Raw genomic sequence first — 22172 nt, 5'->3', positions numbered from 1 at the left:
CTACCATGAGCTACAAATGTATTGTGTAATAAAATGCTATGAAAGTGCTCTAGTTGTGTTATCAGACACACTGGTGGTTATTTGTCTCCACCTACTGGTTGTAGCCTTATGTAGTTACCTTGACATGTGTGTTTTTCTCCAACTAGAGTAAAGTTTAACCAAGTCTTAGTTACATATTTACAGGTTTGGAGCAAGAACAACAACATGGCAGTGAGACCATGGTGTGTTCAGGTACCAGGCTGCAGGTTCATTCAGTGTAAAGTTGATTTTGTAAAGGTGTAAAATATATGTACTTTCATTTCTATGTAAATATTAATTTATCACATTACAGGTACAAGTAATGTGTTATAGTAGGCCTTGGTTAGTCTGGTTCGTCATAAATATGAACCTTTAGATACAGAAAAAAGATGGGAGAGATAGGGCACATGTACAAAGGTTCATCCTCTGGAAGTGTGATTCCATAAATGATTCAGCTCCACAGCCAAAAAAACTAATAAATCTGTTTGGTCTCCCTTAGACCCACATTTATATAGACATGTATAATAAATATTGCGAAAATGTCCACATTTCTACTGACTCTCCCTGTTAAACAATAAGTGAACAGCTGGTTTACAGAAATAGAAGTACATGTTGTGTAATTTAGGTCATTTCGTTCTATTTCAGCTCAAGTGAACCCTCTTCTTTCATCTTAAAAAAGGAAAATTCATTTACATATCGTTAGAAATTTTAACTCTCACTTATTTCCCAACACATCTTAAAGTACTTTGATAAACAAATGAACACCAAATGTCTTGCGAGTCATACATAGTACTAAGATCTTATATTTGATATTCAAGAAAAGACTCGCTCTACTAACTGTTGGATCAAATCATGTTTATTAATGTGTTCAGGAAATCCCCACAGAAACAGTTTACAGGGGAACTTACAGATTTACAATCATCCTTGACAGAAGTGCCAGTTTAACCCCCATGGTTCAACACTGAGGACGCCTGCTGAAACTCACGACCAGTTAACTGCACACCCATTCCCCTTTACAGGTCTACTACCAGTTCTTCCAGCGCACAGATGAGGTACTGCAATGAGTACTTGTGTTGTTGGTCTTAAGTAATCACATCATGAAATATGCAGTGTAGTAGGCCGCGAACGCTCAGACATCAAACATGTTTTCCTTTCTTCGTATGTCTGGACTGTTCACAGTTTAAGAGCCTTCATATTTGGTGCCATTCCTTCATCTCAACCAGGATATTAGACAGCTGGATGCTTTCGGATTTTGTTGTCAATGTAAAACGACAGTTTGTGGCAAAAAAAAAAAATAAATCGCTTAAGTCAAAAGTTAAATGCAGTTGAGGCCCTCGAGGATACACTACTTTCACTTACAGGATTTGTCATACTGCTCAAATGCATTTGGTTCAGCAGTCAACGTACAAATAGAAATGCTATAACTAGTCACAGAAAAAAAAACACATGTAACATCGTAACGGAATAACATGTGAAGCTTATGAATGTATCAGGAAACCTGTCTTGGATAACTAGTGGAAATCATGTTTGTGAAATGCCCAACACCTTTTCTTGACCTACATAAAGTAGGAACACTGTCAGTATGATTAATTATACTTGAGGTCTTCACAAAATCCAATTAATGCAGGGAATTAAACACCAACTACCAAAAACAGAAATGACAGAACTTGCATATGTTTTGAGATTCTAATTTTAATATAGATTTCAAGTTGACTTTTTTTCAAATTCACCGAAAGATTGTTGTTGGCTTGCCTTGTGCTTCACGGTCTCAGTGGGGGAGAAAGGTAGTGTTCATTGGAGAACCATTGATAAGAATAATGTTATATTCCAATATAATAATAAAACAAGCAGCATGATTTTCAGATGACACCAGAATGATCGAGGATGGGCGTTGTTTTTTCTCCTTTTTTTTTTTTTTTGATTTGCTTCGACCTGATACAGGTTAAGATGCAATTTACTGAATCTCTTACTGGTGGGCTGAGGTTTCAAAATCAAAGAGGTTAAAATGAACATCTAGCATTCAATCTACATTGGGTGAACACTTCTAGTTAACATAGATAATATACTACAGAGAGGGAGGAGGAGAGCTTGCACCCTTGCTCTTTCTTTGCCTTATGAAAACCATGCTTCCTCTGGAGAGTAAGGGTGGGGAGAAGGGGGTCGTGCAAGACTGAGAGTGGGGGTAGGCTGAGCGAGGAACTGAGTTTGGTGGATGGAGGGGCTTGAAAACCAGACTGCTGATTCCACAGGAGGTGTGTAAAAGGCACGCCAGGGTTACTCCCAATCCCAGCCAACATACACAGAGACGCCTTCACACCCACACGCACTCGCTGAACACACAAGGTACACACGCACACCCACGCCCACACACACAAGCAGCACAGGCTAGAGCCCCAAGAGTACTGACGAGGGACGAGGGGAGAAAGCAGAAGGAAGTAGGTAGGGAATGAAGGATGTTCTTGAAAGAAAGAGCTGGGGTTGAAAATTAGGTAAGGTGGGAGCGTAGGGGCCTGGATCCGGTGCTGCCACTGTGTTTGAAACAGAAAAATAAACAACAAACAAAAATCAAAACTGGTGGAATGGATCATTTCTGACTCTTCAGCTGGTTGGAGAGCCAGTCCAGGCCCTCATACAAGCCATCTCCACTGGTGGCGCAGGTGGCCTGGATGTACCAGTTGCGCTGACGGAGTGCATGCAAGCCCAGCTTGTCTGTGATCTCTGCAGCATTCATAGCATTGGGGAGATCCTGAAAATGAAAACAGTCCATCATGATGGAGGTCATCAAACCTTAAAAACACACAATCTATCAACTCAGCGTCATTAGCAAAAACTACTACCAGTAGGATACTCAGGGTTTTCTAGTTTACACATTTTATCATATTTATAATAATAAGAAGAATATGCTCACCTGTTTATTTGCAAAAACAAGCAGCACTGCATCTCTGAGCTCATCTTCAGCAAGCATTCTGGACAGCTCCTCCCTCGCCTCGTTCACTCTCTCCCTGTCATTGCTGTCCACCACAAAGATAAGCCCTGCATATAGAAACACATGCTGTTTAATCTCTGGCCAATGTATGGCTCTGATTGATGGGTTTGCTGTGCACTGTGGGTAAAGAGAGATATGATCAAAGTACCATGTGCTAAGTAAGCAGGCCATAAAGTTAAATGCAGCATGTTCCTCGTGTCTGATAGTGTTGACAACACCAGAAATGTAATAACTCCAAATGATTTGTTATTTTTTTCTTTTTCCATTGTTCCACTTACGAGGACTTACATCACAAAAAATGTTTACATACATGTATATATAGAGACAACATGACTGCATATATTGAATGCTGATGCCAAAGGAACACATCCTCTCCTACTCCACTGTGTAGCAAGTAACAAGGTTCTGATATTAAAAGAACCTAACATACAAATAAGTTAGTTCTATGTACATGAGGGAAAGTTGCAAAATACAGAAATATGGAAAACAAAACTCTAGTCAATAATGGAAGCGTGTGTGTACACAGGTGGTGATTCTTTTTCAAAGTGGACTTATGTTAACTATTGGCAGGTCACATTTTTAAGGTTTTCACTGCCATATCATATTAATATTTATGGCAACACTTGTTCTTGAGGCATTCCACATAACTTTGAAAGGAAAAGCCTTTCAAACGAAAGCCAGAGACTGGGGAATATATCGTCACAGTTTTCAGATCTTTTTGGTGGATACCCTTTCAGTTTTTTTCAATGACTACAGGAATGCAGTCTAATGTTATGAGCAGGGTACAGCATTTTTGTGAATAATGGAAAACACAAAATAGCTTATGGAACATTTTCAGGACTATTAATGTACAATTCAGTGAGTGTCATTCCCAAAATGATTTGCACATTACATTTCAGACTTGCAAACTTGTTAAATGAATGGTGGTGTTTGGCTTTGTAGAGGTTAGTCAATGGTATGGAAGTAAATTAATGACATACAGGACTAACAGTGTCTCAACTGACTGAAGCGGCAGTGAAGCCAGTGAACATGCTGAAAATATTCATTGATACAGATTTCAAATTAAACCTGTAGTGTAGATGCCCATAATGGCAAACCTTTACTGAAAAATCTGTTTAACTGAAATATCACCTGTATGATGCACCATTTAAGTGAGGACATGAGGAGCTTTAGACTTTAGTGAATACAGATTGTAATGAATGATATTTCCAGTAGTAGCAGAACTGACACAATAAACCCCTTGAGATTTGAACAATAGTGTATGAGTCACTGGCTTTTAGATAATCTTTTATTTACAAATGAGGCCACCTATAGGCAGAAATTGCTTACTGACAGTATTTCAGCAAAGATACGTCCCCCTCACCTTGAGTGTTCTGGAAGTAGTGGCGCCACAGCGGCCTGATTTTGTCTTGACCGCCCACGTCCCACACTGTGAAGCTGATGTTCTTGTATTCTACAGTTTCAACATTAAAACCTGGACAAAACAAGGGACACAGGTAAATGACTAAATATCACTTCAGTCTAGTTATACAATGTCAAAAGCAACTGTATGAATTTATATTTTATATAAATCCAAATGGAGAGCAGTGAGAAGTTGCACAGATCTAGTCTTTTGGCTTTACTTCAAATTACTTAACTGAGTTTAAGATATGCGTCATAATCAAAACCAGTGGTGCCTGTTTAAAAATTGAGGAAGTTGGAAATGAGCAAAGTGAAGGAATGCAAAGGTATCCATACCGATGGTGGGAATGGTAGTGACTATCTCTCCGAGTTTCAGTTTATATAAGATGGTTGTTTTTCCAGCAGCGTCAAGCCCCACCATTAGAATTCTCATCTCTTTTTTGCCAAACAGGCCCTTGAATAAGCTTGCAAATACATTCCCCATGGTGGCGAAGCTGTCAAAAGAGAGGTAAAACAAAGTTAGACAGTATTTATGATGTTTTAATCGGAGGATAGGAAATGTACTGAAAGGTGAAAACATTTCTATCAAAAAGTAAATCATCCTCTTGTTATATCATAGCAAGTTTTGTGAAACTGGCAGGTGTTCAACCTGTAGAAATTTGTACAAAGCGTCAAGTAAGCACTTGTTTATCACTCTTCTAGAGATAAACAAATGAATGCAACATGATGTTAACAGAAGATGCCCAACAGCTGGTTTGAAAGCTAATGTTACTGTTTACCAGCGTGTTAAGGCTATATGGGTCAAGCATACCGTCATCATAACTCATACTCTAACATTCCCTGTATTAACTCATATATAACAATAGCTGCAAACAAAGAGTATTTGAACTTGCAGCTAAAAGTCATAAACGTTATTGAATTATCAGCCTTGTTAGCTCGGATAAACTGAATCACTGATCACCAGATAAGCAGGGCCTGTTCCAGCTGGCAAAGTCTATGTCTCCAGACAAGCTAGCGGAAAGGATAGTGTTACTGTATGTGTGAGCCGTCACAAGACGCTATCTCACTAGCCTGCTAACAACACCTCGACCTTAGCAGAGGGCCAACAAACATTTTAATGATAAATAATATGGGTGAAGATAACAGCTCTGGATGGCGCAGCGTATTTGGAATCGACTGCCTGTATTATAAATGCGAGTAGCCGATGATGGGTAGCTTTAGCTGGTTACTATTGCTCGAAGCGGATCCCCCTTAGTTTTACTAAGGGCGGATGCTTCAGCTAGCAAGCTAACTCCTGTTAGCTTTATCCTAGTGGGCGACACAATTCCCTTGCTTTAACTGCACTTTCCTTCAGGATACACGATAAACAATGTCCTACTGTTATTGCTGACCCGTCGTGAAAAGTGTCAGTGAAGATGCGGCTGTCACTTTAAAGTCTACAGTGACATTTAACATTATGTCCATTATACAGGAACTATATAACGGTCTCATTAAGCTAATGCTAACGCCGCTAGCATTAGCTAAATGCCGCGTCACAGTAGAGGGACTACACCGTGACGTCACGTTAAACGCCGAAGAATCGAGAGGTTTGTACAGGATAACTACCAATTCACATAATGTAGCATTCGAGGAGAAGAACAGTGTGTTGGTGTAGATTATTACCTCTAGAAAGACAGCTTCTCGATCTTTCCGTTCTCTTTCACTGTCACTCCAAAATGGCGTCTTGCGCATCCAGGGAGACACCGGCGTACGGGATCTTCCCACTATGAAACCTGGACCAATCACATCAGCCACAATGAACAAATAACCCGCCTCCAAGGCCCTGCTGACCTATCACCACATCAGCAGATCCCGGATTGCACATTGCACAAAATGTCGAGGAAGTGATCCGCACATAAGTTTATTCAAGTTTCAGTTCCAGCCAGTGGAAAGTGGAAAACGGTTGTGTGCTTAGATTTTGAGAGCATGACATGGAATACCGGGGCATTATCATAAGTCAGAGCTGCTGAGTTTGACAGAATGCTGTGGCTGTCTTGAAAAACGTAATTACTGAACTCGTTACACAGGTAGAGTCCTGTAACTTAAACTCATTACCATTACCTCTTAGAAGAAAATGTAAAAAATATATACATATTCCTACATGTAGTCTTCTTCTTTGAATGTTCTGATGTTACTTTTGAGGTGTTGCAGACCACTAGGGATTTTTCTATTTTTCTATTTTTTGTTTCAATATTTTAAAAAGCCCTGAAAACTAAAAGTACCATTAGAATTGTTTACTCCCTATAAAAGAGGCAAACTGCATGATCTTAATTAGGCTCAACACAAAGGTTAATCAAAATATCAAGATCATGCAATACTGGGGGGAAAAAAATGCTTCAAAACATGCAATGTGCAATTGCAATGTCAGTTTATTTTTAATATAAGAAAAACTACATGTTGTAAATCATGTGATATAGTGGGTCTTAACTAGGCTACGGTTTCCTGCGTGATACAGTCACATGTACTTTCCTCACATCTCTTTACAAATGCTGTAAATCTTTACAAGCTAGTCCTATAGTCCACAATATATGGCACAAGAGGATTAGCTGGGGAGTAGATGGTTATGTTGGTCCCGAATGTGTCTTTACACTTACAAAAGCCCAAGAAAGTGGATCATATTTATTTGCTAAAATATAAAATGAAACTTTTTTTGTTTATGATATGCATATTAAGAGGGATTGTAATACACAAAAGTCATTGGAAAAAGTATAGCATAGTTTATTACAAAATAACATGAATTTACCCTAGAAATCAAACATTTCTATTAAAAACATTGACCATCCAAATTATAATATATCTACCGTGTCAACAATACTATGTCTACAATACATTTACCATCCAGTGGGCTTTGATTGAACCAGAATAGTGCAAACAACAGATAATTACTAAAATGTCTCATTCTCGAAGTTCTAGTTTGCCGTCCCTGACCCTCCACGTCCAGCGTTGACATCTGTCAGGAGCAGGAACACATCGTAGCCACAGACAGGATTCTTTGATTTCATGTTCAAATGATACCATCTTCCTGTCCAGAGTCTCCAAAGTGAAGGCCTTGCCGGAAATCTGAAAGGCAGACGGAATAAGTCACAGCGGTCTGTTGGTATAACATGAGCATGTCAGATCACTTCTTGGGTCTCATTGTTTGACATGGTAATTGTCTGGAAAAAGTGGGCCACAAAGATCAATAACTCACATGCACTGAGGAAGAAACAGCACAAATAAATGCAAATGACTGTGTAAAATTACTATGGGCTGATGCAAATCACAAGGGTGTAGATTGTCGCATGTGGTTATACATGTCATTTGACTGTTCATCATCTCAAAATGAAAACACTTTGCCTACTTCCTACATTTCTCTTACCTGATCACTTATTCCTATAGCAACATGGCCCACTTTGACTTCCCGATGTTCACGAATCCTCAGACACTGTCCTTGGATATTCTCAATCCAAATGTCAACACCTGTCAGAGCATTAAAACACGAAGCCAGCTGTAATTATCCATTAAGCAGCAACCCATCACCCTCCAGGAAAACATGTCTGTAAATCTGTATTCTTTACTTTTCTTCAGCAGATGGAGAAGTCAATTTACCACTGGGGATCAGTAAAGTTTATTTGTATCTGTATCTAACCTTCAAAGCAGTGTGACGAGGGCTGAGTCGGCGAAGCCATCCACTCCAAGTGTACGTCTGCCTGACTGTTGCAGGAGGAAAAGACCCCAGAACTGAGGTCATCAGATGAATGGTCTGAGTCCTGTGAAATTAAGATTTTTCCTTTTTAATCTATTCATGGTCTTAAAATTTTTCTTTTCATATTTTCACAGATAAACCTGCCTTTTAATACACACCTTCTCTGAAGCATCTATCTGTGATGACTCTGAGCAGCTGAAGCAGGATGGAGGGTCATCTCTTGGTTCAGGAGAGGGGGTCTGGATTACATTGCCTACACCTATATCTAAAGGGAGAACATAAATAGTGATTATTTTCCAAATAATTTAATGTTTTCCTAAAGAATTATACCAAAGTTTGTAGTGTCTGCATTTTAAAAGGGTACTATCTGAAGGACTTTAATTGGACTGATTCAAAACTCAAGTGTTTGAACTTGAGTCAGTGATATCCAAAACACTACAGTTCCCATGATGCAGTTTCCCTGGCTAGTATATGCTCTTCTTTAAAACTTGATTATCCCACTTTACAATACAGCATATCAGTGTCGTCAATGTGTACTCTTAAAGCTTAAGCTAAAATGACTTGAGTAATGTTGCATGGCTGGATCTTCATAAGTAAATAAGTGACCTTTTAAATAATGTACATTTATTGTCGCTACATTGGCAATACATGTTGCATCCTACACTAGTATGAATAATGGAACAACATGATTCTAAACATTAAACAGCGTACAAACACATTGAATAATTAAAAGGTCAGAAGGAAGTGACTCACCATCTCTGAGGTATTCCAGCTCTGCCTCTGATCCCCATGAGTCGTCACATGTGTGTTGGCCTTTTTGCAGCACAGGGAAAAAATCTTTGAGAGCATGGAAATACCCTGTATTTGACACAGATGACTCCCATTCTTCCCCTTCCTCCTCTTCCTCTATATCCTCATCCTCTTCCCAGTCACCTTCATAGTCTCTGTCATTCTTCAGCCACTTTTCCTGAATGAATTCCTCCTCACCCATATAAATATCTACATCTGAGTCAGATCCTGTATCCCAGTGTTTTTCATTATCATCATGGAGAGATTTTGGCTGACATTCCCATTCCCTTGTGAGGGAGTCTGTTTCCACATAAGAGTCTTGGTCTGATCCTGAGGCCCATTCAGAGTCCTGGTTGTCCTCATCCACTGCCATAGTTCTCCAGGGGCTCACCCAGTACATTGTTGGTGCTGGGACGGCAGCTGGCGGTTTACTCTGAGTGAAGGGGATCTCAGGTGACAAGGAGCTGGGGGTGTCTTCATTATGGTTCTTAAGATTGCACAGTTTTTCACAAGCACTTTTGATAGACCAGGGACTCAGACCTCCCACTGTGGATCAAATGTCCCATTTTAATGCAATGAGTACTGAAGATGCCTTTAGCAGTGATGTAGTTTGATATATGCATGAATCAAAGCTGGAACTCATTACACTAAACGGATCAAATGGCTCTCACTCCATGACCGACTTCTAATGTTTCTTATGTTTACCTGCTCTGAGGGCCTTGGTAGTTTTCCTCCTAAGCTCCTTTGCTGATGCTCGTCTGTCGGGGTCCTTCTGAAGACCGGCCCTGAACACCTTGGCAGTGAAGTTGTTGCAGTTGGACGGCACCTCCCACAGAGGCGGAGGCTCATTGACGATCTGACCAAACAGATGAAGTAATACTATCTCCTACACTGAACAGAGCTTTGCCTTCTCTTTTGATTCTCTCATAGTAAAGTGACACATGATATAAGAGCAGACCTTTACCTGCAGGCACAGTGGATGAGAATAGTAGCGTATCCAGGGTTGGCAGCCATTGAGCATGTGCAGTAGCATACAGCAGCTGCTCCACACATCCACTTTTGCACAGAGCTGGTCTCCTTGGGCCACCTCAGGTGCCATGTGGGTCTCTGTGCCAGGGAACGCAGACCCTGTGTGGACAAAGATGTAATTTTCTTTAAACTTCAAAGCTTTTTTTCTCCCTTTAAAACAATGTTTCAAAATGTTTCTAGAGACCAACTTTTAAAAACTTATTTATTTGTTTATTTAGCAGGGACAGTACACATTAATGAACATTTCTGTAAATGTGCCAGTTCTAGCAAAAAAGATATTTTTCAACTGTTTTCCCTGGGTAAGAAGTAAAGTGCCACAACTGATAAACTATTGTGATCCAGTTCACATAGGACTTATGTCAAGTTTATTGTACAGACAGACTTCAATAAACATAGTAGACATGAACCAATTATAGCAGATTCAGTGTTAAAAGTAAAATTTTAAGAAGTAGTTTAATCCAAAAACAAAACAAAATGATACAATCTTTGGGAACGGATGCCCTAAAATGTAACCTGTCATAAAGAAGTTAAATAAACATTTTATTGTCTTATCTTCATAACAGTCTAGCTTTAACAATATTCATACTGGTTGTGTGACTTGTTTGTAATCTCTAGAGTTAAACCATGTTTTGCCAAATGGAATTCAATGGATGTTGTTTTACACAAGACCATAGGCCAAAAATATCATCCTGAGACCCAGGAACGCATTTTTGTCTTTCACAACTTTGCTTAAAAACAAAAAAAGCCAAAGCTTTTACTTTCCTGCACGGGTCTCAGGAAGTTAAGTTGCAAAGAGAAAGTCTTAAACACATTAAAATAATTTGGTGCAAATCGTGGTGGAACTTTCATATTTTTTCTGTGGTTTTAAATAGATAAATGATGAAAATGGTGATGTAACTGTAATATCACTTCCCCTGCAAAATCCTTTCTTTTTAAAATACAAATGAGCTGCTTGAATGACAGACCAACACATTTCTGAGGAAATTACTGAATGTATGTGTTGTGATTGTGCATATTTTATAAATGATAATGTTCCTACATAAAAATGTCAAATTATGCACATTTTATTGCTGACTTTTTACAATTTACTCACCCCTGAATGCCTTGGTGCTCCATCCATTGTCATCTAATGTCTCTGAGAGACCAAAGTCACAGAGGAATGTGTCTGTGCAGTCTGCAGACAGCAGCACATTGTCAACTGGAATAAAATCAACACACGGGATTTAGAAAGACAGCATGTTTTCATTTGGTGCTCATTATGAAACAGTTGACTGAGAAATCAGGAGGCTGTCAAGGACTGTCAGAGTGATCAGCACACAGGGGACACAAGCCTCCTCAGCTTCTTCTTAGTAGTTCAAGGTAACATTTCCAAAAATAAAGCATGCACTCTGCTTTTTCTACTCATCATAGCGATCTAATATGATTAGACTTGTTCGTTTGACGGTTGTTGGCTGACTGAACTTGCCCACAGTGGGCTCAGAAGACAATGGAGGGGCCTATTTGGAACAAGCCCCCTCCTACTCAATCCTCTCAGCAGAGATTACTGAGGGTTTAGGGTTGAGGTGTCAGTTTGGGATTAGGTACCATCAGGATGCCACATGACAGAGGACCCAACAGAAAGAGGCTTTAGTGGGCTACTTTTCTGTAAGTCCTGCTAATGATAAAAAAATTACTGTCACTCCAATGTGGTGGGACACTGTGGGGTCTAAATTGAATTAAACAACTAGCCAAAATATAAGCGTTTTACACTTGAAACATAATAGTTCCTCATCGGTTAGCTACAGATTAACTGCATGACAGTCCTGCCCAGAATGAATGAATGTGCTGAGGTTTACAGTGTACAACAGTGGTGAAATGTAATTATTTACTTTCACTCAAGCACTGTATACTATAAATATCCCCTTACTACCTAAATATATTTACAATTATATATAAGAAAAATAATCATTTATGTTGTTGGTATTAAGCAGATGCTAAATTAAGTGGAAAAAGTTTATTTGACTATAGCACCTACCTTAACTATGATGTAAACTAGTGACATTATAATTATCATAATTTTCATAATTTTCATAATAGTTATTGAACACATTTTTCAATCTCAGGTATGTAGATTATTTTATTGATGCTACTATTGATCAGTTCCTCTAGTCAACAATTCAAACAAAACAAAAATGACCCAAAAATCAGTAGAATGTCGTGAAATGAATAACACAGTTATAGAAACAAACAGGGCATTGAAACTGATCCGTGAACATCGTGGATCAGAGGTAAGAAAGTGTTGAGCAGCACCTCATTACAAAAACAGTGGAATATTAAGACCAATTTGCAGCAATAATCTAGATGTAAATATGAATTTGAGGTTATTGTACTTTACTTGAGTACTTCTATTTTATCAATTGTACTGCTTTGACTCTACAACATTCTAGAGGTAGATATGTAACTTTTTACTTCACTATATTTATGTGACAACTTTAGCTATTATTCAAATTAAAATATTTCATTCATTTCCTGTCTGGTAAAAACCATGTAACTCAAAACATGTGGATTTTTAATATTTACTTTAAACTGAAATAATTACTATTTTTGAGTTGAAACAATGTTCAGATTTTAAACACTTTTGTCTAATAATCCTCACATACTGTAAGTCCAGTTTACTTGTATTTAAGTCCATTCAGATGAGTTTGCCTGTATTGTAAGTATTGTAAGTATTTCCACTGTTGTATTAGAACTGAATATGAATACTTGTGGTCATGTAACAAATGTAATAAAGGCCTGATTTAAGGTGAAGAAATTCAATAAAATGCATTTAAATGACATGAGAATGAACAGTATTAATGGCAGATCCAAGCACATAAAATACTGTAACACATACCTTTGACATCTAAGTGAAGCACCTTTCTATTATGCAGGTGTTCCAGCGCCCCTAGTGTCTGATGAAGGTAATGCAGGGCCAGGTCTTCAGGTAGAGTGTTCATCTCTTTAAGGAGTTGAGCCAAACAGGCTGACAAGATTTGGACAAACTGTGTTATATTAAAAGAAGTGAAGACTCTTGGTATAAAAATATGTGAATCAGTTAATATGGAGTCGTCTGCATACAAAGTCACCTGGTTTCAAGTCCATAAAGAGCATAACATTTGGCCCCTCCCTCACAGCCCCAAAGAGCTCCACAACACGAGGAGAGTCCTGAGCGCTCCACGTGCTCACCTCCTCACAGCTGAAATGACTCAGTGGAATCTAAAATGAGTGAAACAACATCAGTGACTCAATCATCAACTTGGTGTGAAACAGTGTTGTAGTTCAGTCCTACGGTCGATGGATGGTGTGTCTCTGGAATTAAAAAAATGATTCATTTTTTCTTGGCTTACCCTCTTGGCCGCACATTCAAATCCTGTCCTTTTGTCCTGAATACAGAACACATCACCATATGAGCCGTTCTGGATGTGATGAAGAATGCAGTATTCCTGTCCCTCCCTGTACTGAGAGCTGGTAGGCTGGAGCCGCTTAAGAGTGGAAAAAAAAAAAAAAAAAAAAAAAACACACAAATCCAAAGCATTAATGAGAGAAAAATCACAGCCATTGACTGAAATCAGCACAGAATATGAAAACAACAGTTGAGTGGGCACATCTTACTCTGTGACATCAAAGAAGGTGCATTTTGAAAGTTTTTAAAGGCAAAATACCTGCTTTAAACATTTTTAGGACAATTATTCCAAACTAGAGTCAACGTCTGCAGTTGTTAGTGGGTACTTGTGGAATACATTTAATTAAAACATAAAAGAAATCCACATGGATTTGTTAAGATGGAAAAAATAGGATCACAAACTATTATTACTCTCAGTTCTAGTAAAAATACATTGATGGGCTGACTGTCAGTCTGAGTAATTGGCTCTGCTTTGAATAACAGTTGTATCAGAGCACATAAAAACTGGTAAGCAGATCTGTGGAAACACACTGTTGCACATAAAGTTGGAGTAAAAATAGTTTTACCTCTTCTCATAAAATGATTATGGCAATGTGATTTATTCTTGATAAAGTGGAACTGGGACTCAGTATGTAATCATTACACCTCGTCAAAGGTGATTACTGATGTGTATAAATAGGAATAAAAATTGTTTCAACTTTATGGGCAGCAGTGTAGTTATCAAAATATAATGAGTTTGTTTTTTTTTTTTTACAAGATTAACAGATAAATGCTAGAAAGGTTAGATGTTTCAAAGTCTAATTTAATGGAAATAATAAAATACTTTGCTAAATGTTTCAAATGGCAAGCTACAAATTATAGATTAATGCTCATAATGTTAAACTAATTTATTGTTTTTTATAAATAGCTCATGTATAAGCTAACAAAAATAACAAAATAGTTAGTTTTAGCCACCTAAATGCAATGTTTCAAATAGTAAAAGTAAAAGTAGCAGACAAATCTAATGTGTTAATTGTTTAAAATTGAAGTTAATATATTTAATATGTATAAGTAGCTAAATATGAGCTAACATAAGTAATAAACTAGGATTAGCTAAATGCATGTATTTAAAAAAACAAGCTAAAAGAAGCAAATAAATGCTTAATGCTAAATGGTTAAACAAGTAGCTGTTAGGTTGTTTTAAATGTAGGCCTACATAAATAATAAAACAGCTAAATTTTATGTGTTTCAAATAGCAAGCTAAAAGTTACAAATAAATTCTCATAAGGTTAAATTAAAGTATATTGTTCAAAGTGTAATTTAACACAAAATAGTAACCTAAATGTGTTTCAAGTAGTTAAAGATAAATGCAAAGAATGTTGAACTAATTTGTAGATTATTCAAGGTGTAGCACTGAGCAAAAACAAATAATAAAATAATTAGAATTAGCTAAATGAAAGTGTTTCAAATAGTAACGTAAAAGTAGAAGACAAATGCTAATAAAGTGTCAAGTAGATTTCAAATGTATGCTAAACATACATAATGAAATAGCTAACTGTTAATAAACACTAAGCTAATGGTAATATGTGTGGAAAATCAATACATCTGTGTACATTATTAATACTGTATTGTAGGTCACATGTAAGCAGCATTAGCAGGTCAGTAAAGGGTTAGTTATGTTTATTGGATTGCCCTCTGAGGTTAAATAACCGTTCCAGATGTATGTATGCATAATAAAAGCAGACAGAATGAAGAGGCAGCAGCATTAGATGGAGATGTCTTACATTATGAAATATTAATCCTTCACTGATAGGTTTTGTGCTGAGAGGCCGTCTCATTAAATCTTTGAAGAAAGGTGAGCCAAAGAGCTTTGGCATGTGTGTCACTCTTCCTCTTAGTCCGTCCACAACAGTGTCAATATCACTCAAATCACCACGGCCACTGTCACACTGAGATGCATTCAAGGTGCTGGGAGAGTGGGTGGAGGTAGAGGTTCCTAGCAGGCTTTGTGCACACCCAGGGGCCCCGGGGATGCTATCGGAGGGGTCGGACACACCCCAGCAGCTGGAGTGGAGCTCAGAGCTGAAGCCTGACACTCCCATCAGGTCAAAGGTCGAATCTGTGGTCGCTCCTGCTCCAAATTTATGTAGTGTTTGTGTACAATCCTCTACACAGCAGGATGAGTCTGAGTCACTTTCAGGATTGCAAATGGATTCAGAGTCCTGCTCCAAGCCACAATCAGAATCTGAGTCACCTACGTTAACACTGCTGGATGTGTCATGTGGATCTGTTACTGTGTATTGGTCCTCAGATGGGGATACAGCCTCTGATGCGCTGACACAGTTACACACATCTGGATCCTCCTTCATACTCCGTCTTTGGATGTAAGGAGGTGAGACTGAGTCAGTAAACTGTGGAGGAGGTGGTATGATTCTATCAGATAATGTCATGTCTCTGCTTGCTGATCTCAGCCAGTCTATTTCCTGGACCCACAGCCCCTGGATGATGGGACGGTGTTCTCCTTCCTCTTTGCTTGGTCTCCTCCTGGTTTTTCGACGTTGTTTTCTCTGGAGGTGATGGTGTGGGAGTCCAACGGTCATGTCCTCATCGTCTGTGTCACTTTGCAGGACAGTCTCCTGGATTAAAGACCTGTGAATGAGATGGTGATATGCTTCACATAGAGTTAAGGCTTACATTATCACAGTGGCTTATAGCATATGTTTTGGCCTGACATTTTACTTCTATATGATTTTTGCCAGTGGGGGTGCCAGATGTAATTTCTATAATGCATATTATTACAGGGAGACTTTAAACTTATGGTGACTTTATGGTAGAGCTGCAGCTGAAAATTATTTTTGTAATTGATTACTCTATTGATAATTTTTTACTGTTCAATTCAATTATTAACTGAATAGATGAAAAAAAGAGTAAAAATGTGGAAAAGATATGTCTGAAAATAACAACTTGTCCTTTATTCCAGAACCAGCTAAAACAACCACAAAAGTATTAAAGTAAAAAGATATCTAAAAAAAAAAAAAAGAAAAAGCTATATAAAATAACAACAAATATACAGTATAAAAGTATATATTAAAAATATCTTTATATAATCAACAACAAATAAGTCAAATGACATTACAAACAAGTGCACTACAGTCTTCAACAAATTTGTGTACAACTTACTAACAACTTAAAATGTAACAAACATGCAACTTTGTGCTGATGGTGGTGTCATGTGCATCGCAATTAGTGTCTGTGTGAAACACAACAGCGGAACCAGTGTTTAGAGCCAGTAAAATTAAGGAAACAAACCTTCAATTCAGGAAAATTATAATCCAGTTATTTTTTTTATTTGATTCAGGTCAATTAATTGATTAATCATTTCAGCTCTGGTATATAGAGCTAGTACATCTATAGCAGGGGTGTCAAACTCATTTTAGTTCAGGGGCCACATTCAGCTAAATTTGATCTCCAGTGGGCCGGACCAGTAAAATAATAACATAATTATATATATAAATAATGTCAAATCCAAACTTTTCTCTATGCTTAACAATGAAAAAAGTAAATTTACATTATAAAAATGTTTACATCTACAAACTATCCTTTCAAATAATGTCAATAACATGAACAAACTGAGAAAAAAAAAATTAACACTATTATGCTTTAGTTTATCATTTCCATATGTACATTATAACTTACAGATCACAGTGGATCTACAGATACACAAAATATTTAACAGGTGGAATATTATTAAAATTGCACTTCTCTTAAGACGTTTCAGATTGTTTATATTTGTTCAGGTTATTCAGATTTTTTGCAAAATTATACTTTATTTTAGTGTAAATACATGAAAACATTTACATTTACAAAAAGAAAAATTTGGAGTTTTGAGTATTTATAGGTTATTATGAGATTGAATTGGTCTGAATGTGGAACCTGAACTAAAATGATTGTTAATATCTTCAGTGTAATTTTTGCATTTCACAAATTCATCCCAGGGGCCGGACTGGACCCGCTGGCAGGCCGGATTTGGCCCCTGGGCCGCATGTTTGACACCTGTGATCTAGAGGAAGATGCAGATTCAGATAATGGAATACCTGTTCTTTCTGAGAATCTGGGACCTTGAATATGGACACTGTGTGTTGCTAGGGCTGAACTCCTGGAAGTCTTCTCCTGAAACAGACACATGGAAGTTTCTGTAAATACAGAATTCAACTGTATGGTCTTATTTCAACTATTGACTTTTTTTTTTTTTTTTTTAATTTTTAGCAATAATGATCAAATTTAGCATTGAACTTTTATGATGCAGTGAAGGTTTATTGTTTATTTTTTGGAGTTAGTTAAAAAACGTCTGTCCATCTGTCCGTCTGTCCATCTGTCTGTCTTCCATCCTTTTGCGTCTACACATTATGTAGTAACTTCCTATTTTATGAGCCTGAAATGTCTACACAATTCTCAACAATTATGTTTATTATTTGTTTTTGGTGGTTGTTGCTCAAGTTGCAAGTTGCTCTTCAACTTCAACAACATATTATATAATGAACACAGAGCATCAGTCATTTAGTTTAACATATGTTTGTCTAGTCATACATTTTCAGTATGAAGCTGAACTCCTTTTGCTTTTGTCATGTATGCCGTCCCATTCTTGTGTCCACACACTCACTCTCAGCCTGTGCCACTATAGACACAGGAGGATTGTCCCCTGGTGCATCGGGCCCCACAGTGCCCACATGTTTGGCGGTGCCGTGCTGCATCACCCGGCTCAGATGTGGGGCGATGGCTTGGGCCAGGGAGTCCTTCTCCTCCTCACACCCCTGACTGTCATCTTTACCAAGGAATGACAGTTCAGTTCCCCCGGTGACGATGACAAACGGTGTGTTGGAGTTGAACATCCGGGGTATGGCCATGTCTCCTCAAGACCTTGAAGAAGACATGAACAAAAGACAAATCCATCCATTGTTATTGTTATTTCTATGTAGATTTTTTTCTCTGTTTTATTTTTTATTTTTTATTTTTATATTTTTTGTGGTGTGGCTGTTTCATCTGGTTCTGGAATGAAAGGACAAGGTTATTATTTTCATACATGTCTTTTTACCTTTTTAGTATTTTTTTTTCTCAAATATTCAATTATTTGTTTAATTGAATTAAATCAAAGACAATAATTGATAGATTAACCCATAAAGACCCAGTGCTACTTTTGCTGCAGTTCCCAAATGAATTTTTCTGTAGATTTAACCTTTCTTAAGTGATTTAGCACCATTTATTATAATATTATCCTCCGTATTTTACATTTTTTCAGTGAAAATCATGTATTTGTTGATATTTAATTTCTAATCATGTAGATGTTCATAAAAGCTTAGAGTAAATTCAAAGGTTATTTAATCAGAGACACGTGAAAAGATGACAAACTGTATTTTAGACCGATTATTTACATGTATTGATAGGATTAGTGGATCAACAGGTATTGAATATTTTACATTAATAGATGGTTTTAGTCACCAGTGGGTGTTTGGGTCTTCATGGGTTAAATCATTACAAAAATAGTTGATAGCTCATATGAATGATAGCTGCAGATCTAAACAAAAGACAAATTCATTGTAGCAAATGAGTCATCGATGCCGTCTGGTGTTTTGGTGTAACTGTTAAAACCTGTTAATACTGAACCCACACACATTGATTCATTCATAACCCATCAAACAAAATCAGTTTTCTATTACTTAATAATACATTCATGTGTCGGCATATTGTTTCTACTGTGATATTGATGGAAAAGTTCACTAGATTGGGAACACTTGTATGACATACAATGGAAAACTTCACAATAAATAATATGAAGAGATTTTTGCTGGAAAAACCTTATTAGATTTTTCACCACTCCAGCTCAAAAAAGACACTATACCAGTTCAGCTCCATGATGGAGACAGTGTGGATGCCTAGAGGCAAATCATTTTCACATATTCTGGTCTTGTTCAATATTGTTCCCTTCTGGCAGGAGGTCTAATCCAATTTTGCAAAAAGTATTCCAGACAAAAATTCCTTTTGAGTTTGCATCATTATACTTAGGAGTTCTACCGTCAGAAAATGTCTCCTCTAATGACAAATATTTATTTTAGATTTTAAGTGCTGCTTGTAGGAAAGCCATAACAAGGAAGTGGCTAAAACCAGAAAAACCTGTAGTGGAGGAGTGGATTGGCATCATTTGATTATTAGTTTGTAAAAAGGGGGTGGGAGTCAATAAGTTATACTTTTTCCCACTCCTTTTTGAGCACAGAAAAATTGTATTGATTTATTTTTTTGGCCATGTTGCATGATTCTTTGTTATCTGATGATTCTATGTGCTCGAAATGAAAAAAACTACTACTACTACTATTTATGATATTACTTTTGACATGAGTTTTGCAATAAGACTACAACAAGGTTTGTCATTTAAAAGATGGGAAAGATGGATTAGGTATGTCACACCAGTTCATCCATCCTTTATCTAAAACCATGTCTTATGTCCATTTCACCCCTTTTTTTCCCTTTTAAACCCTTTTGTATCGATGTTTTGGTTTTTTAATTATTTTTATTTATTTATTTTTTTTATCACAAATGTGCACCCAAGCATTCCTGTTCTAGGGTGTTTCGTTCTTAATTGTGTATTGTAAAAATGGCATCTTTGACATCATCCATATCAGACAGGCCTCCTCTCTGTCTGTTTTTAAATCCCTTCTTCAAACCCATCTTTTCTCCTTGGCTTTTGAAACCATGTGAGATGTTTGAAGGTACTATCTTTATTCTGTTGTTTTTATTTGGTAGTGGTTTATTGTTCTTATTTATCTATTTTATTTATTTATTTATTTTGTTGTTTTTAATTGTATGGCTTTTCTTGTATTTTGTTCTTTTATTTGGTTTTATTTATTCTTCTGTATAGCACTTTTTCCTTTTTGTACAGCTTCTATGTCTTTAAATCTATTCTGTATTATATTCTTCTATTTTGTTTTTTTCTTCTTCTTTGGTTTATTCTTCTGCACAGCACTTTGGTCCACTGCAGTTGTTTTAAAGTGCTTTAATAAATAAAGTTGGATTGGATCTTCGGTATTGCCGAAGGAGGACCAATCATCTGTATTTGTATCATCTGAGGAGTCACGGATGTATCGCTGTGAGATTCAGTTGGAATTTTCAGATGAATGGATGAGTATGACGAATTGTTACGTGAATAAATATGTGAACCATGGAAAATACCAATAAAAAGAGAACTGAAAAAAAAAAAAGAGTAAAAACTCAGTAGAGGTAACACTATTACTATTTTACAATAAAGTCAGGGTCAGATGATAATTTTAGATTCCATTAGAAAATGAACCCATCAAATATTCTTTTAACCCCTATGACCCCCCCCCCCCCCCCCAAAAAAAAAAAAAAAAAGCCTGTTAATTCAAACGTATAACCTGACAGCTTTTTAATGCGCTGGTATTTGTGGTGGCTGGGCGTGAATGAACACACACCAGTAGTGAGACTGGCAAGGTGAGTATAAATAGCACGCAGAGATTTGGCACGCACAGAACTAGCTGCATGCCTTCCACTGGACCGGCCAGCTGTCAGAGTCTCTCTTCTTCAGCGCTCGCCATGTTGACAGTGAAATCTGGGGGATCATAACACTGACACTTCCCACCCATAGAGACGGCACTTGTCCTAAAGTCCTCATACAGAGGCAGTGAGTGGGACGAGATAACGTATCTAAAGTGCCACTCCTTGATAATGTAAGGATCTGAAACTGTGTGAACACATGTTTACATGAACAGGTGTGTTCACGTTCCACCACATACATATTTCCTACTATTCAACTTTTAACCATTTTTAGATTCATGCTGTATTTATAAGTACTGGTGACATTTAAGACAAAAAAAAAACAACTCAAGAGTTAAACAGCAAATATAAAAGAGAATCTGTTACTTTTATGAGTTGTTCTGTGCATAAAAAAACAATTAAGTGTATAAATGTGAACAAAGATGTTTAAAGTAGGCCTATTTAGCTGCAGATATGTTTCAGGACATGCATCTGATTCATACACTGTAGTCCAGTATCTTAAATTCTACTCTTCCTGTGGTCGTCTGCCTCACACCCACTACATTTCCTGCTTCTTCTTCAAAGTTTCATCCCATCTTTCTTCTGACAGTGAACGCAGCTCCTTTAAAACTACCTCAAGAGTTAAAGTTCCACCATCTGAAACACTGCACCCACAGTATTTGTTACCTAAGAAGGACTGTCGGTTGCTCCTTTCCTGTCTCAGGTTCAGATGAAAACACTAGTGTAGTGATCCTTCAGAGAGGACGTTCTTTTCTGTCCCTGTCTTCCTGTCTTCTGTCTGTTCTGTGTCATGTGTGGATCAGTGTCTGAGTGTAACCTACCGGCTTTCTGCCCCCGTAAGCTCTGTTGATTGGTGGATCATGTGTGTGAGTTATGATCTCTTTACACCTCAGCCGCCACTGCCCACCCACTCAACCAAATACCCACCCACATAACACTGTCTCAAACTTCCAAACATTTTGGATAGATACTGCATGTGCCCTCTGTGACACCGAGGGAGGCCATATGTTCTCTTAGCAAAATTAAACCTTCATTTATTACATCTGATGCAACTTTAAAGACAAAAATGACATCTTGACATTTACTGTTTGGTCTCTTCTGATTATCTTTCAATGTTTTATATTTGTTTTTAATAAGTTTCAATATATTAAATGTATTTTGAAATATGAAATTAGATTTTTTTTTATTATTTTAGTAGGTTTTCAGTGTTAAAACTCATTAATTTCTAACACTGGAGCACATTCCGTGTGACTTTTTGACAT

General features: G+C 37.4%; 2 protein-coding genes across 4 annotated transcripts; both read right to left on the bottom strand.

Annotated features, from left to right (window-relative positions):
• Positions 1-858: 858 nt before the first annotated feature.
• LOC115439660 (ADP-ribosylation factor 1) lies at positions 859-6153 on the bottom strand. Its single transcript, XM_030163532.1, has 5 exons — positions 6068-6153; positions 4742-4899; positions 4368-4478; positions 2927-3051; positions 859-2764 (listed from the first exon to the last, which is right to left on the bottom strand). The coding sequence occupies exons 2-5, from the start codon at positions 4887-4889 to the stop codon at positions 2603-2605; spliced, it is 546 nt and encodes a 181-aa protein (XP_030019392.1). The 5' UTR covers positions 4890-4899; positions 6068-6153; the 3' UTR covers positions 859-2602.
• Positions 6154-6854: 701 nt separating this feature from the next.
• map3k14b (mitogen-activated protein kinase kinase kinase 14b) lies at positions 6855-21720 on the bottom strand. 3 transcript variants are annotated; one of them, XM_030163029.1, is made up of 15 exons: positions 21577-21720; positions 18008-18264; positions 17442-17517; positions 15132-15996; positions 13313-13447; positions 13052-13181; positions 12820-12948; positions 11041-11145; positions 9883-10046; positions 9624-9774; positions 8883-9464; positions 8288-8394; positions 8073-8193; positions 7803-7903; positions 6855-7504 (listed from the first exon to the last, which is right to left on the bottom strand). In XM_030163029.1, the coding sequence occupies exons 2-15, from the start codon at positions 18249-18251 to the stop codon at positions 7340-7342; spliced, it is 3075 nt and encodes a 1024-aa protein (XP_030018889.1). In that variant the 5' UTR covers positions 18252-18264; positions 21577-21720; the 3' UTR covers positions 6855-7339. The 3 variants fall into 3 exon arrangements, with proteins under 3 accessions (XP_030018889.1, XP_030018891.1, XP_030018890.1); XM_030163031.1 differs by having other exon boundaries at positions 8883-8942; XM_030163030.1 differs by lacking the exon at positions 21577-21720 and having other exon boundaries at positions 18008-18379.
• Between the last annotated feature and the right edge of the window lie 452 nt (positions 21721-22172).

This window comes from Sphaeramia orbicularis, chromosome 19 (assembly GCF_902148855.1).
Source record: "Sphaeramia orbicularis chromosome 19, fSphaOr1.1, whole genome shotgun sequence".
NCBI classification, from domain to species: domain Eukaryota; kingdom Metazoa; phylum Chordata; class Actinopteri; order Kurtiformes; family Apogonidae; genus Sphaeramia; species Sphaeramia orbicularis.
This window is presented reverse-complemented; position numbering and strand designations above follow the sequence as displayed.

Coding starts and splice junctions, on each gene's coding strand:
- LOC115439660 (XM_030163532.1), bottom strand. CDS start 4,889: ATGGGGAATGTATTTGCAAGCTTATTCAAGGGCCTGTTTGGCAAAAAA. Junction 4,479..4,741: donor CACTACCATTCCCACCATCG/GTATGGATACCT, acceptor TGTTTTGTCCAG/GTTTTAATGTTGAAACTGTA. Junction 3,052..4,367: donor CTACTTCCAGAACACTCAAG/GTGAGGGGGACG, acceptor TTCTATATGCAG/GGCTTATCTTTGTGGTGGAC.
- map3k14b (XM_030163029.1), bottom strand. CDS start 18,251: ATGGCCATACCCCGGATGTTCAACTCCAACACACCGTTTGTCATCGTC. Junction 12,949..13,051: donor CTTTATGGACTTGAAACCAG/GTGACTTTGTAT, acceptor AAATCTTGTCAG/CCTGTTTGGCTCAACTCCTT. Junction 8,194..8,287: donor AGATAGATGCTTCAGAGAAG/GTGTGTATTAAA, acceptor TTAATTTCACAG/GACTCAGACCATTCATCTGA.